Consider the following 17,396-nt stretch of genomic DNA (forward strand, 5'->3'; position numbering starts at 1 on the left):
TACATAAGTAAGTTAGTAAAACATGATCTCCCCCTTAACAAACCCATGCTGATAACCAAAAATAATACTGCTGTTTTCAACTCCTGTCTGCATCTGACTTCTCACCAATTTCTCTAGTATCTTCACCACAACTCCAGAATATAGATTTGAAGCCACAGCCTTATTCTCTATGCAGTGGAACAATTTTGCTTTCTTTCCACTCCCTTGGAACCTGTGCTGTTGTAAAACTCTTATTAAACCAATCCAGTGCTACTTCCAATTCCCGGGAACATTCCCTTAAGATGCGTGATGATATGTCATCAAATCCTATCGCCTTATTGATATCGAGGTTATCTATTTCCTCAAATACCTCCTGCTCACTCACAATTAAGCCATTCTCTTCTATGTCCTCTACACTTAAGTTCCTCATGATCCCTGATCAGAATGAAACACATTATAAATTGATCTTTGCCACATATCTAAAAAAATCTCTGGTTTTTATTTGCTTCACTTGGCAATTTCTGTGCATGTTGTACTTTTGTTTTCCTTACTAACTGAGTCACTCTCCTTGCTTGTTCTTTATACTCTTCATGAAACTGATTATTACTATTATTCATCTTCTACTACCTCCATAGTACCTTCTTCTTCCAGATTTCATGCTTAAATCTCTCCTTGATCCATAATACACCTACCTTATTCAGCCTTTTGGCCTTCGGAATACATTCACACATTGATGCTGTTATGTATTTCTTTGTCAGTTCCCAAGCAGCATTATTTCCATACTGCCCACTTCTTCATTCCATGCTATAGCTTCAAGCCGTTTCCTAAGCTCCTAAACTTATAATTCTACATATATCCTTTCCCCATGGAAGTCTGCATATAGCTAGCCACAACTGAGGTGATCACTTCATGATCACTTTAACCAACTGGAGGAAAATGTGAAGCCCATTCTCAATTATATCCTCTGATGAAATGATCAGATCTAGAACTCTCGATCCTCATGTGCCCTTCTTTACATGTTGCTTGAGATAGTGATCTCTCAAGAACTCATGAAATTCATTTTCCTTATTTCCAAATGATATTTCTTCAATCCAGTCTATACTGCCATAATTAAATTTGCCCATAATAATTACCTTCCTTTTTTTACTAATCTCCAAGTTGTTTATATGTTTCTTCGTCACCACTCTCCATATTCTCTGGCTTGTAAAAACATCCAACTAAATATGTCTTCCTGTCAGCCTCCACTTCACACCACACTGCCTCATCACCAGTGCCACTATTTCCCTCTTTCATGTCTACCTTATGTGAACTTCATTCCCCTGCTATCATCAGCAGCACTCCCCCTTCCTTCTTGTCCTTTCTATCCTCACGAAAAATACTGTATCCTCCCATTTCTATTCCCGTTACAATAGCATCTCAATTCAACCATATTTCACTTATTCCAATGATTTGGGGGCAAATAAACTCAATTACTTAAGCCATCCCCCTTATTTCTGATATTTCTGGCATTTGAAACAGTTCATTTTTCTCAACTTCCCCACCCACATTGCAATATTCTCCATTTCTATACACATTATATTGTAAAGGTGTTAGAGAGGCTACTGAGGATCAGAATTCATGGATTGATGATGGCATTCTCTTTGATGGACAGCATGGGCTTGCTCAAGGAAAGTTTTCTTTTAGCTAAGTTATAAATTAAGTTATATAACAAAGTGCATTGGACAAAGAGGAAGCATACGTGGTGATATTTTTAGGTTTTGCTGAGGCCTTTAATAAATAGCCATATGACAAGCGAGCCTCCGTAGCTCAGTCAGTATAGATGAAGACCTTTGGTCGGAAAGACCTGGGTTCAATTCCTGTCCATGATGTGAGGAACCTTTATCTGGTTTTTTTCGACTAAAGGTGAATTAACCAGTCTCATACAGAGTAGTGGATTTTTTCTCCTGGTAACTCAGGTTTTTTCATCCCTCAAAACAAGCAAACAAGTCCCGTGAACATACTTGGCTACAGTCATAAATACTTATGGCAAGGAAGGCAGGAAGGCAACAGGAAATATCTTGCATCATATCTCTCTAGTAATCAATTGCAGCCCTCTCAAAGAGAGGACTACAGAATTAGGATATGACAAGCAGATGGGTTGGATAGTAGAGTTGTGTACTGAATTGGAAAATGGCTGTCTGATAGGTATCAGCAAGTTGTATATGGGGGAGCGATATCCCAGAGGAGGAGGAGGAAAGTCACCAGTGATGTGCCCCAAGGATCTGTATTGGGTTTGTTGCTGATTAATTTGTATGTAAATGATATTGGGAAGGGCTTTAGGAGGAGGAAAGTCACAGAGTAGTGGATTTTTTCTCCTGGTAACTCAGGTTTTTTCATCCCTCAAAACAAGCAAACAAGTCCCATGAACATACTTGGCTACAGTCATAAATACTTAGGGCAAGGAAGGCAACAGGAAATATCTTGCATCATATCTCTCTAGTATTCAATTGTAGCCCTCTCAAAGAGAGGACTACAGAATTAGGATATGACAAGCAGATGGGTTGGATAGTAGAGTTGTGTACTGAATTGGAAAATGGCTGTCTGATAGGTATCAGCAAGTTGTATATGGGGGGAAGCAATATCCCAGAGGAGGAGGAGGAAAGTCACCAGTGATGTGCCCCAAGGATCTGTATTGGGTTTGTTGCTGATTAATTTGTATGTAAATGATATTGGGAAGGACTTTAATGGTGATATACAGTTATTTGCAGTGATGCAAAGTTGGGAAGAACTATAAGGAGTAGAATGGATGTTGTAGCCATGCATGTGATAAGCGATCCTCCGTAGAGAACTTGAACAGACTTTGTGAATGGGAAAATAAATGGGCTGCTGCTTCATCGTTGCCAAGTGTAAGGTTTTAAAGTTTGGGAAGCAAGGTTGGATGCAGAGAATAATGCTGGTGAGCAACCTATACAGTCACCTTCCATGGAGTCCAAACACCCATTGTGGGAGACCTAAACTATTCACACAATCTATCATTACCTCTCCTCAAACCCAGTAACAGACAAAGCACTCACAACTGACTCTGGCAACCCATTCCGCTCATTCACAACTCCATGCAAAAAAAAAATCTAGTCCTCACACCCCTACTAGCCACAACTTTATTCAACTTCTGGGGATGACACTTCTGGCCCTTCTAGCCAAGTGCTGAAACAATTCCCCTACATCAATCCTGTAAAACCCTTCAAACAACTTTAATGTTTTTATCATATCTCCTCTTTTTCTCCAATCAACCAACTTCTGCAATCAACACACACCCTTAATCTATCTTCATAGGGAAATTCCACACACCACTTACCATCTTGGTCACTTACCTCTGAATCTTCTCCCCCCCACTTCCGTATCCCTAAGAAACCTAGGAGACCAGACTTGAGCACAGTAATATAATTGTGGATATAACAAAGCCTTATAAAGAGGAATAACAATTTCCTTATCTCTACTTGTGTGTTCTTCAATAGCCAAGTAATCTAATGAGCTAATTTAGCAACCTTAGCAATATGTCCTCTAAACTTCTAAACTAAGCAATATGTCTGCGAAGAGTCTTTTGACTCCATGGAGGCACCTTATATATAAACTTTAACTCTCTGTCTACCACCACCACCCCTAAATCTTCAGCTTCATCTATTTCCTGGAGTACAGTCCCATCAACGTGGTGCACAGCTTGTAATCTGTTTATTCCAAAATGCATAACTTTACATTTCTCCACATTAAACTGATAATTATTATCTTTTGCCCATATTGACAGTCTATTTAACTCATACTGAAAGGAAATATTCACAAATGAATATTTCCTTCCAGGTTATTTCCTATATCATTTATGTACAAATTAAACACTACTGTCTCATCACTGAGCCTTGCAACACACCACTAGTCATCTGTTTTCACCTTGACTCTGCATCCCTATTTGTTATAATTTGCATAACAGAGTTCCATGTGGTATTCAGTCAGGTGCCTTTGTGAAATACAGCAGAATCATTGCGTGACCATTTCCTTTATCCATCTCAGCTGTTACTCTATTATAAAAAAAAGTTAGTAAATTACTAAGGCATGACTGACACTTCACAATGCCATGCTGTCCCTCATACAGTATCCTATTCTTATCCACCCATTGTTGAATTCTTTTTATTGGCCAATTTTTCCAGTACTTTTACTACCACACCTGAGATACTGATTGTCTATAATTTGCTACTACAGTCTTTACAACCTCCTTTATGCAAGGGAATTATTTTGCCCTCTTTCCACTTCCTTGGAACTCTACCAGAGCTGAGACTTAAATTAAACCTCCTAGTCAAATGCAATGTCAGTTCCCTTGCTCATTCTTGAAAAACCCTAGCTGATACCTCATTTAATCCCACAACTGTATTTACATTGAGATTCTGCATTATCATAAGAACTTCCAATTCACCCACCTCTGCTCCCACAGTAGTGTCTGTCACGGAGTAACCTCACTAGGATGATATATCCTTCCAAAGGGGTCACTCAGTAACTCAACTATTTTATCCGCTTCTGTTTCCTCATGACCATCATCACTCATTAAGGTTAATCTTCCATAGTCATTCTTCCTCTTACTTGCCACATAACGAAAGAACTCTTTGGGATTTGCTTAGGCATGCTCGGCTGAATATGATTTTGTCTTCCTTGCCATGCTGGTCATCTTTCTTGCCTGAGTCTTGTACGGTTCATTAATTTGCTGGTCACCTTTCTCTTTATATACCCTCCACAGCATATTCTTCTTCTGTAGCTCATGCTTAATGATATTATTTATTCATGTAACTGCTATATGATAAACTCTCCTTATCTTAGGTATACGATTTAATATTGCTTCCCCTAAATGATCCTTGACTATCCCCAATGCACTTCTAACATCCTTATCCTGCACAGTTTTATGGCATGGCACAGATTTAAGCTTTCTCCTAAGCTTGTTACAATCTCTCTCTCTCTCTCTCATGAAGACTGCATGGTCACTTTCGCCACTCGGAGGCAGTGTGTCACCTTGGTTATGAGTAGCTCTTCTGATGCTATGACAGGGTCCAATACTCTCACTCCCCTTGTCCACTCAATCACATACTGCCTCAAGTAATTATTTCTCAGTAGGTGTAGAAATTCCATTTCTTTCCTACCATGTGATCTTTCTTCCTTTCCAGAAAATGCTATATTCTGGCAATAACAATCAGGGTAAAGAGGGAGTAGCCATAGTATTCAGCACTACATATGAGTATAATCTTCTTGAGTGGCAGGCAATATCAAGACTTATCAAAGATTTTATTTGTGATTGAAGTCGCCTCATAATAATCACTTGACCTGTACTCATTGTACTAATTTGCTGATGCATGTCTTCCAGATCATCTGTGAAACTCCCTGGGCTATAGCAATAACCAAAGACTGCTTCAAATGAACAGCCACATTCCTGCCTATCTCCAATTCTTTTTGGCTTCAATTCTTCTGCTATCATCAGCAGTACCTCCCCCAATCATATCTTCCCTGAAAATACTAAACCCTTCACATTCTCTCCCTATAACTATATCATCTGTTGTTAGCCAAGTCTCACTAATGTCTATAGCTTTTGGCAAGGTTGCACTAATCAGTGCAAAAAACTTCTCCCTCTTGTTCCAGATAATTTTGGCATTAGTATATAGAAACTGCAGCATTACTTTAGCCCCCCCCACCTTCACTTCCTCAATTGTGACTACTTCGTTCATTATTTTTGCTTGAGAGACTAGATTTGGCATTTGGTCATTCTCACTAACTCGCCTCATGATTGCCTTCCCACAAACTCATCTACTTCCTTCCTAATTGCTTAAGTTTTCCTGAATTTGCATAGCAGCATGTTTGGTGAACAAAGCTCTCTCTCTAGACACCTAACACCAAAACTATTTTGATGCATCATCATTATATAAATCCATCTTTCCATCAAAAACAGAGCACATATCCACAAATCCTACATCATTTCATCTGCACAAGCTCAGTATTGATTCAGTAGCTACCTATGCCCTCATCCTCAGTTTGACTCTGTCATAGCATTGCAGGAGACATAGTCATCACCTTCTTTTTCTTTATTTTTGCCTCTTCTAATAATTTCTTTATATCCTCCTTCATAGAATATTTCTTGCCTCTCAAATCATTTGTGCCAATGAAGACAATAAGTTTCTTCGCATTACTTTTATGCATTTTTCTCGTTATGAATTTTTGAACCAGGGAAACATGATTTTGTCACGCTATCATTAAGTTCTCTCCTGATCTTTGATCTCCATGCATAATTTTCTCCTTTACTTGTTTTTCTGTTTTGTTCACTTATCTTTATTATTATTTCGGACCACCTGCTTCTTTCTCTTCTCGGCCCTGCTAATCTCTTGTGACTTCTGCAATTTTTCAATTTTATACTTTGTCTTGTGAAAAATAACATTCAAGCATGCTATGTTTTTATTTATGTCCATTTCATTTTCTGTATTTCTGCTGTTACATGATTGACATTAATTCTGACGTTTTCCATCCTACTGTTGATACTGTCCACTCTACTAACATTTGCTCCATTCTTATCACCTAATTGGTACTCACTTTTTAAACATTTAATACACACACTCTTTTTCCTGTTTCAATTTTCTTCCACATGTCCTTTAATTTTTGCAATGCATACGTCTCATACACACGCTGCACTGCAAAAAATCCCGCAAAATCAAATTGTCCAACAATGTGGTCTTTGTCGCCGTTGTTCTATCACACATTGGTGCCTTGTCAACAATATCATATTTTAAAAAAAAATACAATGCTTACTTACAAACTAATTAACTCAGTCAATCACAAATCCGTTTAAAACAAAAACTACAATAAATTAACCTAATATTATCAACTAAATATGAAAACGTTAGTTATCCTTCCAGATATCTAATAACCTCTCTAGTATGCCACCTCTTGAGTGACACTGACCACAAGAGATAAAAAGATATCTTAGAGGAGGTTGAGGTGAATCAGATCTAGAGGTGGTGGTGGATAAAGATCTGAAATTTTGGGGACATTTCACTAAAACTGTGCAGACAGCACAGCACATAATGAGAATGATGTGGAGAACACTGACATGTAGGAGTATGGATATTATGATTCCATTATATTAGTCTTTGATCAAACCACATGGATTACTGTGTGCAGATTTGGTCACAGAGTTTTCAAAATAATGAAGAGATGTTTAAGGGTGCTTAAACATTAGAGAACTCACTGGGACTTCTGACCTAATGTCCAATCCTCGCCTTCTTGTGATACACCCTGTTAGGTATCTACCCGGATACAGAACGAATGAGGATGGGCTGAAAATTTGGGATTTAGCTGAACAAATTGTATTCTTATTGGCTTATACCTCAGTGTATACAGAACTTCATGCTAGCTGGGACATCAGTTAGTTAAACAAGGTTCCCAATGCTTTCATCAAGGAACCAGGGCGAACATCAAAAATTAAGCTACGCAAACAAATCACAGAACTTGTCTCAACTCAACGTTAACAGAGTTTAAGTTTATACCATCAACATAAGAATCATAAATCGAACTAGAAAAAGAATTGGATAAGTACCAGATTAACATAATAGGTGTCACTGAAACAAAGAAGACAAAAACAGGTGAGTTCTTTTTAAGCAGCAAAAAAAAAAAAAATGCTATATTCTGTTAATAACAATTGGGGAAAAGAGGGAGTAGCCATAGTATTCAGCACTACATATGAGGATAATCTTCTTGAGTGGCAGGCAATATCAAGTAGAGTGATGTGGACAAATATTAGAATAGGGAACTGAACAAAGACATTTGTGTCATGGTCCCACAGAAGGTTCTACCAAAGAAGAAATGGAGGAATTTTTTGAGGCATTAGAGAAGGCAGCTGGCTCAATGAAAAGGAAAAGTTGTCCTTATAGGAAATCTAAACAGCTGAGTAGGATATAATTACCAGACATATAGAAAAGTTTTTTGAAAATTGGGAGAAAAGTGCAAAGCTAATAATAATGGTAAATGCTTGCTGGATTTCTGTTCAGGACATGAATTAGTTATTACTAACACCATGTTCCAACATAAAAATGTGCACAATTCGAATGGAGAAAAGATGCAAGAAATAAGAAAAGTCTCATTGACCATGTTATAATTGATAGTGATGTTTTCCTGCTGGTTCAGGACATAAGAGTATACAGATGATTTGAAATGAAAAATGATCACTATTTAGTTTTTCATAGGATAAAATTAAATTTCTTATTGAAAAGAAGAGTGTGTAAGAAAGTTTTAAAACAAATCAAGGTTGAGCATCTTACAGAGGTTAACTGTAGACTGAAATACACAAACATCATTGAAGAAGAAATGAAAGAGTTTGAAAAAAAGAACCAAACCTTGGAGATTAAATGGCAAATCCTGAAGAGAATGTTTTGATTGATTCAGCCAGAGAGGAATGTGGTGAGGTCTGTAAGGATAGAAAAATCATTATTCAGGAAAAAGTACTGTAAAAGGAATCAGAGATGATAAATGTGACACAAAACCTGAAGATAAAGATATTGTAGATGTTGGGCATAATTATTTTGAAAGACTGTTACATAAAACAAACATTGTCGGCTCTGTGGTAAAAATACTCCCAACAGTGGTTAGTGTATCCACTTCCCAGCCAAAAGGCTGCAGGTTCGCATCCCACTGTGGGCATGGATGTTTGTCTGTGAAAATAGTGGTCGTAGTCGGTGGTAGATGGCATTGGTGTAGATGATGAAGGTAGTTGCGATGGATGGATTGGTGGAGACAGAGTAGGTGCCCTTCCTCGATGAGTCTTTGGACTCCCTGGAGGTGTTACGTAATATTAATGATAATACTCTTAACAGAAATGCAATCATGAATACATATCCATACTTGAAGGAAAAAGATCATCCAAAACCTGAAATGTGGAAAGGCAGCAAGAGTAAATGAAATTTGACCAGAAATGCTCAAATGTGGAGGTATAAAAGTTTTGCAGTGGCTGCATTGCATAATTTAGAAGGCATGGTAAGAGGGTTGAATTCTGGATGACTGGAGCAGGGCTCTCTCATAATATCTATCTATAAAAAGGGAAATAAGTTGAATGTGAGAATTATAGCAGAATTTCTTTACTGAGTGTTCCTGGTAAGATTTATGCAGCTATACTTGAGAAACGTATAAAAAAAACTTGAAAGAACAATTGTGGAAAGGAAGCTTGTTGAAGAACAAGCCAAATTCAAATCAACTGGAGGTTGTCAAGATTAGATTTTCACTTTAAGACAGATAGTTGAGAAATCTTGGGAATATAACAAGGATCTGTATTTAAGTTTCGTTGATCTGGAAAAGGCATATGACAAGGTGCCACAAGGAAGGTTCTTCAAAATGCTCTAGTTATTATATGGTGTAAATGGAACATTATATGAAGCATTACAGAATACTTATAGCTTAAATAGTCTCTAGTTAAGCTGTATATCATCAATTAGACTTGAAGGAGGTACAGCAAGGTGGTTTGAGATAAAATTAGGTGTGTGACAAGAGTGCACGTCATCTCCACTGTCATTTATTATTTATATGGATCACATTATGAAGGAAAGTAGTATTAAATCTGATATCAAAATTGGTGATGTTAGCTCTTTGCTTTATGCAGCTGATATACTTCTGAATACATCCAGTACAAGTCTGCAAAATTTCCTTACTAAATTGAATAACTGTTGTAATAAGTTTCATGAACCTATAGAACAAGTAAAACATTTCAGCTATTTAGGCACAGTTTTTAGTGAAGATGGTAATTTAAATATGGAACTAGATTAGCAGAATTAATAAAGCTGGTATCGTAGGAAGTCAGCTGAATAAATTTATATGGAATAAGAAAGAAATTGGTGAAAACACTAACTGTATACAAGATTGTATTCAAGTCAATTTATAACTTATGGATCTGAGAGCTAGGTTAGAAATAAAACACTTGCTCAAAGACTGGATACTTCTGATATTATAGTTTTGAGAAAGATTAGGAGTGAACAGATGCCCTCAATGGTAGTATCACATTAAAAATGAGGATATTAGGAAAGAACTTGCCATTATTAGCATTTGGAAATGTGTTAGTAGAGCTAATCTCAGGTGATATGGTCACTTAATAGAGGAAAGATTAGCAAAGCAAGCATTCTTTGCCAGGTTGGCAAGAAAAAGACTCTGAGGAAGATCAAGGTGTAGATGGATTGATATAATAGAGTATCGAGTATACCTTATACTTTACTTTATATACCTTAAAAGACAGAAATATAACATTTATAATGGAATTTTGACAGATAACAGATTAACTAATAACTAATGATTGGAAGTTAGTAATGGTATAACTTTTTCATGTATCATAGTACTAACATAATTATCCTGTAAACCCCCGAGGGTAAATATCAGAAATTTGATGATTAAGAGATGTTGGAATGGATTCAGAGACAATTGACTAAGGTGATTTCTGGAATGTAGAATATGAAGACAGATAGAGGGAACATAAATTGCAGAGTCTAGTGGATAGAAGGATGTGTGTGTGGGGTGGACCTGATCAAGACCTATAAGTTGGTGAGAGGTTATTACCAGATTAATGTGGGTCCTTTGGCTCTTCATATATCTAATAATGTGGGTCATGTTTTTGTAGAATGGATGGATAACAAGAGGCTATCCCTGGAAGTTGTATAAGGAATGTATGAACAAGGATGTGAGGAGTTTTTTGTGTGGAAATTTGTGGTTGGTTGGAATGCATTGCTTGAAATTATGGTGAGTATGGAGACAGCGGATACATTCAAGTCACTGTGTGATGAGCTGTTTGGCTCATCATATGTGATTGAGGACCTCCTGCAATGAGTCATTGACTTCATGGATATCTAATAATAATAATTATTATTATTAGTTCATGTTTATAAATGTAAATTGTTAATAAGTAATGTAATCTCTCAATTATCTCACTCTCAAATAACTATTCCCATGTAACAAATACCTTTGCATGGGTTAGCATAAGTTGTTAAGTTAAAATGACTGTCTTCAAAATATTATGCAAATTAATCTAGTCATCCTTGTTGAGATTAAGAGAGTGTTTCATTTTCTTTCCTGACTCACAAAAAAGCACACACTATGATTTTTGCTTGATTTGGGTTCTACTAACATAGGATGATGACTTTATGCTATATGTCATCATTCAGTTAAATAATAATGTGTTTTATCAGCTTGCAAAGCATAAATAACACTAATAGGGCAATGTTATGATTTTTTTTTAATAAAGATAAATAAATCTGAAGCACACGTATGCTGTGATGGTATACTTGGTTTTATTTATTTATGTTGATGAAACATCAGCAACATAAGATGATTGTTTTATCATGCTAGATTATTTGAATTGGGATATTGTTTCTTTTGTATTGAATAATAATATATTTACCGGCTTGCAAAGCACAAATCATCACTAATAGGACATTCTGATGTTTCTGATTTTGTTATCATATAAAGATAAAAAAAAAGAGAGATAAATTTGAATCACACACATACCATGATAGTAATATCACTTCTTAATTTGATAACCTTGAGGTTTAAAAAAAAAACAAAAGTACTTGCAAGTAATTAGGGGAAGGTATAATGTAATTTATTCTTTTTCATAGAGACCATATGAACATACTAGGAATTTAACTGAAATAAAACTGACACTGAAGCATTGAAAAATGTGAAGTACATGACTCAAAATCTCAAGTTTTACAATCGGTGTCTCAAATATGTAACTGAGGTATTAAGATAATCTGTTAATCTGTTTTGATTTCATTTATTCTGTGATCATCATTTTCAGATATCGCTGGAAAAAAATCTGAAGATAAATTGAAATATCAGTTTCGTGGTTACTTATTTACACAAGGAAAGGTAAGGGAAAAGGATTGTATAAATAATCTTTCTCAGTGCTTTCTGATAAATGAAAATGTTCAGCAATTCTTGAAGAATATTTTTTTTTTTATTCCTTGGGGATAAACTATTTTTATTTCTTCATTCTTTTGATATTTTATAATATGAATCATGATATAAAAATATAAATTATGTGAAATCAGTTGTTGTGAAAGTAATTTTTTGTTTGCTTTGGCACATAGAACATTAAATGATGGCTTCTTTATTAGGAACACCATTTTCATATATAGAACTTCCTTTAGTTTTCACTGGTTTCAAAATTCCTGCATTTTTTGCCTTTAACAAATTGATTATGCATGGTCTTTGTGTGCTTGTATATATTCCTGTAGAATTCTTCAGTTGCAACTTTGTGCAGTTTGGCTAAGTCGATAGTATACATACTTTTCAATCAACAGGCTCTGGGTGTGAATCCCAGAACCTGTTGCCATGGATGGTTGTGAATGTCTTCAGGAAGTAGATGAATGTCATATATCCTGGTGTAAAACCACCACCCTTTTTATTAGAGGCCTGAAATGTCCCGAAGAAGATCCATGTTTGGTCTCTAGAGTAGTTTCCAGATTATATAACCTTTGGTCTACTCACAATACTAATACTAATGTACTGTATCTAATACTAATACTAATGTAAAACTTTACTACGCGATCTGTCTTACTTTGGCCAAACAGGCAGGACAGCGAATATCAGAATTTCTGAACGCAAGGACTACATCCGGTTTCACAAGTACAGCCATTCTGGTCTTGCGGACCATGCTCTGGATACACGCCACAGAATACGGTGGAAGAAAGCTACAGTAATACACCGTAACAAATACAAATACGAAAGACTATTTATGGAATCAGCCTCAGCCCTAAGAAATTCTCCAAACCTCAACAAATTTGGTTGTATGCGACTGCCCCAAATTTGGGAGGCCTACATCAGCAGACCTTCGGCCCAATGGCCAAGAACACCTACTTAGCCCGCTAGAGGGCACCATCAGGACTTTTAGGAGCACAATAGCTTCATCTCTTCATTCTCAGTTACTGTGTTTGTAGTGCCTACGTGCACGTGCTTTTTTTGTAAGTTCCTTTAGAAGATGGCAATGTGACATTGCCGAAATATCGGAAAATATTTATTAAAGTATAATTTAATTTATATCCTTAACTACGTTGTTCAATTCCTTAAGTGTTTTAATAATGCCTAACAAACGTATAAGCCTGTCTACGAGAATCAACATCATCCACGGAGATACAATCGCACGGAAGGCCCGCCAATACGGTAAATTGAAGTTGAAGCTGTCTAGACAATTAAATCGTCTAACTTTCATGAAACGCTGCCGGGATAATAAAGTAATCCCGAACTTTGTAAAATTCAAGGACCGTTTTGTTTCAAAAAAAGCTCTTCGAATATATAACTGCGCCAGCTACGCGTTACTACGCAAACAAATCACCGCCACGCGTTTTCTCTTAGGGGACATTAACGAAGCTATTCGTGCTGTCGAAGATGAGCTTTCATGCACTTTAAACCACGAACTTTGGTCGATTTTATGTGACGTCTCATGTACCGCTGCCGACAAAGAATTTAAAAAAATACGAGGCCGACAGATGAAAAAATTCGAAAAATTAAAAAAGAACTCTACCGTCCTTCCAAAACTTGCTACCAATACCGTAATCAACCTTTCTTCAGTCAGCCTGAAGCAATCAATGCGCTGTCACGTGGCCACAACTTCGTGATTGCTCCCAAAAAAAATACCCAGTGAGGATATTATGATCCAGATCGAACGCGGAATCCGCCACCTTCCACATCAAGTCGCCAACAGTGTGAGACTGGATGTAGCTTGTGTCCTTTCCAAAGCAGTCCCACCAAAATCCAACATATCCAACAAGGAATATAAAGCTCTACAGGAAATGAAGAATAATAAAGAAATAGTTATCACCAAAGCGGATAAGGGAAACGCAACTGTAGTCCTAAACCAAAAGGACTACACAGGTAAGCTGAATGCTCTTCTACTTACCTCCCCATCAATTACAATCCCACCAACTCTCAAATTAGAAAACTTCTCACAGGCTCCTTAAGAGAGTCATTTCTTGGCCTGTGGAAGTTACCAACAGATTAAAGCCATTTAACTCTACCCCCCCCCCCCCCCCGTATTTACGGACCCCCAAAATTACATAAAGAAAATGTGCCATTACGTCCCATAGTGGATGGCATTGATTCCCCCATATACAAATTAGCTAAACATTTGGCCAAAGAGCTCACATACTATACTGGCAACACACCATCACACATAAAAAACTCAGCCCATTTCAAAGCCAGCATAGAAAACCTTACACTCCAACATACTGACATAATGGTCAGTTTTGACGTCTCCTCTTTATTCACAAATGGCCCACTCAAGGAACCTCTAGAGCTAATCCAAGCTAAATTTTCTCCCGATATCTCAGCCTTATTTCAGTTCACAATGAACTCAGGCTATTTCGTTTGGCAAGGAAAATTCTACAAACAAATAGAGGGGACAGCCATGGGTTCACCACTCTCCCCACCCTTGGCCAATTTCTTTATGGAGACCTTGGAAGAAAAAGCCTTAGCCTCTGCCCCACAAAAACCAACCATATGGCTTCGCTACGTCGATGATGTGTTCGCTATTTGGCCACATGGCTCTGAAACACTTCTCTTCTTCTTAACACACTTAAACAACCAACACCCCAGAATCAAATTCACCCTGGAAAAAGAGGAAAAAAACAGCCTCCCTTTCCTAGACACACTAGTCACCCGCCAGCCTAATGGAACCTTGGTTTTCTCAGTTTACAGAAAACCCACCCATACAGGCAGATACATTCACCAACAATCCCCCCCCCCTCACAACAATATGGAGTAGTGAAAACACTATACAACAGGGCTAAACTAATCTGTTCAAACGACTTGGCCCTAAACACAACTAAATCACATCCTCAACACTTTCTCAGCCAATGGCTACCCCCCCAAAAAAAGTCCAAAAGATATTAGAACCTACAAACCACAGATCCCCTCCCGCCTCCACAACAAGGATTACTCTAAATCCATCATCATTCCCTACATCCGAGGCACCTCGGAAAAGATTACCAAAATCTTAAAAAAGCATGACCTGATCTCCTGTTACAAACCTTACAGAAAATTGGCATCCCTTATCCGCTCCACTAAAGACCAACCACTTCCCCTAGACCTACCTGGTGTATACCAGGTCCCTTGCAGTTGTAATCTGTCTTACTTTGGCCAAACATGCAGGACAGCGAATATCAGAATTTCTGAACACAAGGACTACATCCGGTTTCACAAGTACAGCCATTCTGGTCTTGCGGACCATGCTCTGGATACACGCCACAGAATACGGTGGAAGAAAGCTACAGTAATACACCGTAGCAAATACAAATACGAAAGACTATTTATGGAATCAGCCTCAGTCCTAAGAAATTCTCCAAACCTCAACAAATTTGGTTGTATGCGACTGCCCCAAATTTGGGAGGCTTACATCAGCAGACCTTCAGCCCAACGGCCAAGAACACCTACTTAGCCCGCTAGAGGGCACTATCAGGACTGTTAGGAGAACAATAGCTTCATCTCTTCATTCCCAGTTACTGTATTTGTAGTGCCTACGTGCACGTGCTTTTTTTGTAAGTTCCTTTAGAAGATGGCAATGTGACATTGCCGAAATATCGGAAAATATTTATTAAAGTATAATTTAATTTATATCCTTAACTACGTTGTTCAATTCCTTAAGTGTTTTAATAATGTACTGTATATTTACAACCTTTTGTGGTCATGGTGCATCTATAAAGTGTGAAAGAGTTAACTCCAAAGGTTTGAAAACTAAGAGAGGAGCTACATTCCTAGGATGCTGGCCATTTATGAATCACATTGAACATATTTCTAAATTCTGGTTATGATGTTCTACATCATGTAAATATGAGGTTATGGAAATGTGAACAGGCACAGTAAATGACAGTGGAATCACTCCCATATTCTTTGAACAACTCCTGTACAATGTGGACTATATGGATTGGCATGTTATCTTCCTAAAAATAATCATCACATGCAGTTTAAAGAGTCAGCACAAAGAAATATGATATATGCCAATATTTTCATGGAATGCTGCAATACAATATCAGACAGTCATGTTCCATGATGACATGCTTCAGACCATTATACTATTATGTTGAAAGTTTTTTTCACTCAGTTATACTATAGGGGTGCTTAAGAGTCAAAGCTGTATAACTGAGAGGAGATCTCCTCATAGCCTTTAAAGGAATGTGGAGAACCGACCAAGGCTTCTGACCTAATGTCCAATCCTCACCTTCTCGTGGTGCACCCTGTTAGGTATCTACCTGGATATTGAACGAACGAGGATGGGCTGGCAGTTTGGGATTTAGCCGACCAAATTGTAATTCTTATTGGCTTATACCAAATTACAAAATGATGGTACAACATGGCAAAATTTCATGCCGGCTGAGGCGCCACCCTGTTAAACAAGGCCCCTGTTGTTTTTGCCAGGGAACCAGGGCAAACAGCGAAAAGTCAGCTACTGGAACAAATATGAAAGCACACCCCAACTCAACATCACTAGAGTTAAAGATCGGTACTATCAACATAAGAAACCTGAATGGCAAAGAAATGGAGCTAGCTGAGGAATTAGATAAGTACCAGATCAACATAATAGGGGTGACTGAAACAAAAAAGACAAAACTGGTGAGATCTTTCTGAGCAATAAATACAAAATGTTATATTCAGGCAATGACTATCAAGGAAAAGAAGGTGTAGGCATTGTATTCAACACTAAATACGAGGCTATTCTTCTTGAATGGCAGGCAGTCTCAAGTAGAGTGATGTGGGCAAATATCAGAATGGGGAACTGGACAATGATACTTATTTGTGCTTATGGTCCCACAGAAGGTTCTACTAAGGTAGAAGTGGAGGAATTTTTTGAGGATTTAGAGAAAGCATCTGACACAATGAAAAAGGAAAAGTTAGTCCTTGTTAGGGATCTAAATAGCAGAGTGGGAAATGATTCTTCTTCTTCTTCTTCTTCTTCTGCAGCTTCTCCCACTTAAATGGCATCACTGTTGATGATGAGTCTCCTCCACATTCTCCTGTCTTGGGCTGTCACCACATCCAAGTTCTTCATCCTCAAGTCCTATTCTCCCAGCTCCCTCCATCTCTTCTTTGGCCGCCCACGCTTCCTCCTTCCTTGCACATCCATCTGCATGACCCTTCTTCCCACATATTCATCCTCCCTCCTCATCACATGACCAAACCATCTCAACCTTGCCTCCTGTATCTTCGCTCCTAAGTTCGTAACTTTCACTGTTCCCCTCACATAGTCATTTCTCAGACGATCCTTTCTGGTCACACCGCGCATCCACCTAAGCATTCTCATCTCTGCTACTTCCATCCTGCTGATGTTATTTTTCCTCAGAGCCACAGTTTCTATCGCATACGTCATAGCTGGCCTCACTACTGTCCTATAGATT

The 17,396-nt window shown here is 37.8% G+C and overlaps 1 protein-coding gene across 13 annotated transcripts in view; it reads left to right on the forward strand.

The window, feature by feature from the left end:
* LOC150093031 (terminal uridylyltransferase 4-like) overlaps positions 1-17,396 on the forward strand; it is a 621,373-nt gene that overhangs the window by 311,909 nt on the left and 292,068 nt on the right. For all 13 annotated transcript variants that reach the window (XM_090413455.1, XM_090413456.1, XM_090413454.1 and 10 more), the window contains one exon: positions 11,807-11,877. In XM_090413455.1, coding sequence (XP_090269581.1) covers positions 11,807-11,877 — 71 coding nt within the window. The remainder of the gene's footprint in view (positions 1-11,806; positions 11,878-17,396) is intronic.

The sequence above is a fragment of the Typopeltis vanoorti genome, chromosome 24, assembly GCF_054136105.1.
Source record: "Typopeltis vanoorti isolate ZY-2024b chromosome 24, IOZ_Tvanoo_1.0, whole genome shotgun sequence".
Lineage (NCBI taxonomy): Eukaryota > Metazoa > Arthropoda > Arachnida > Uropygi > Thelyphonidae > Typopeltis > Typopeltis vanoorti.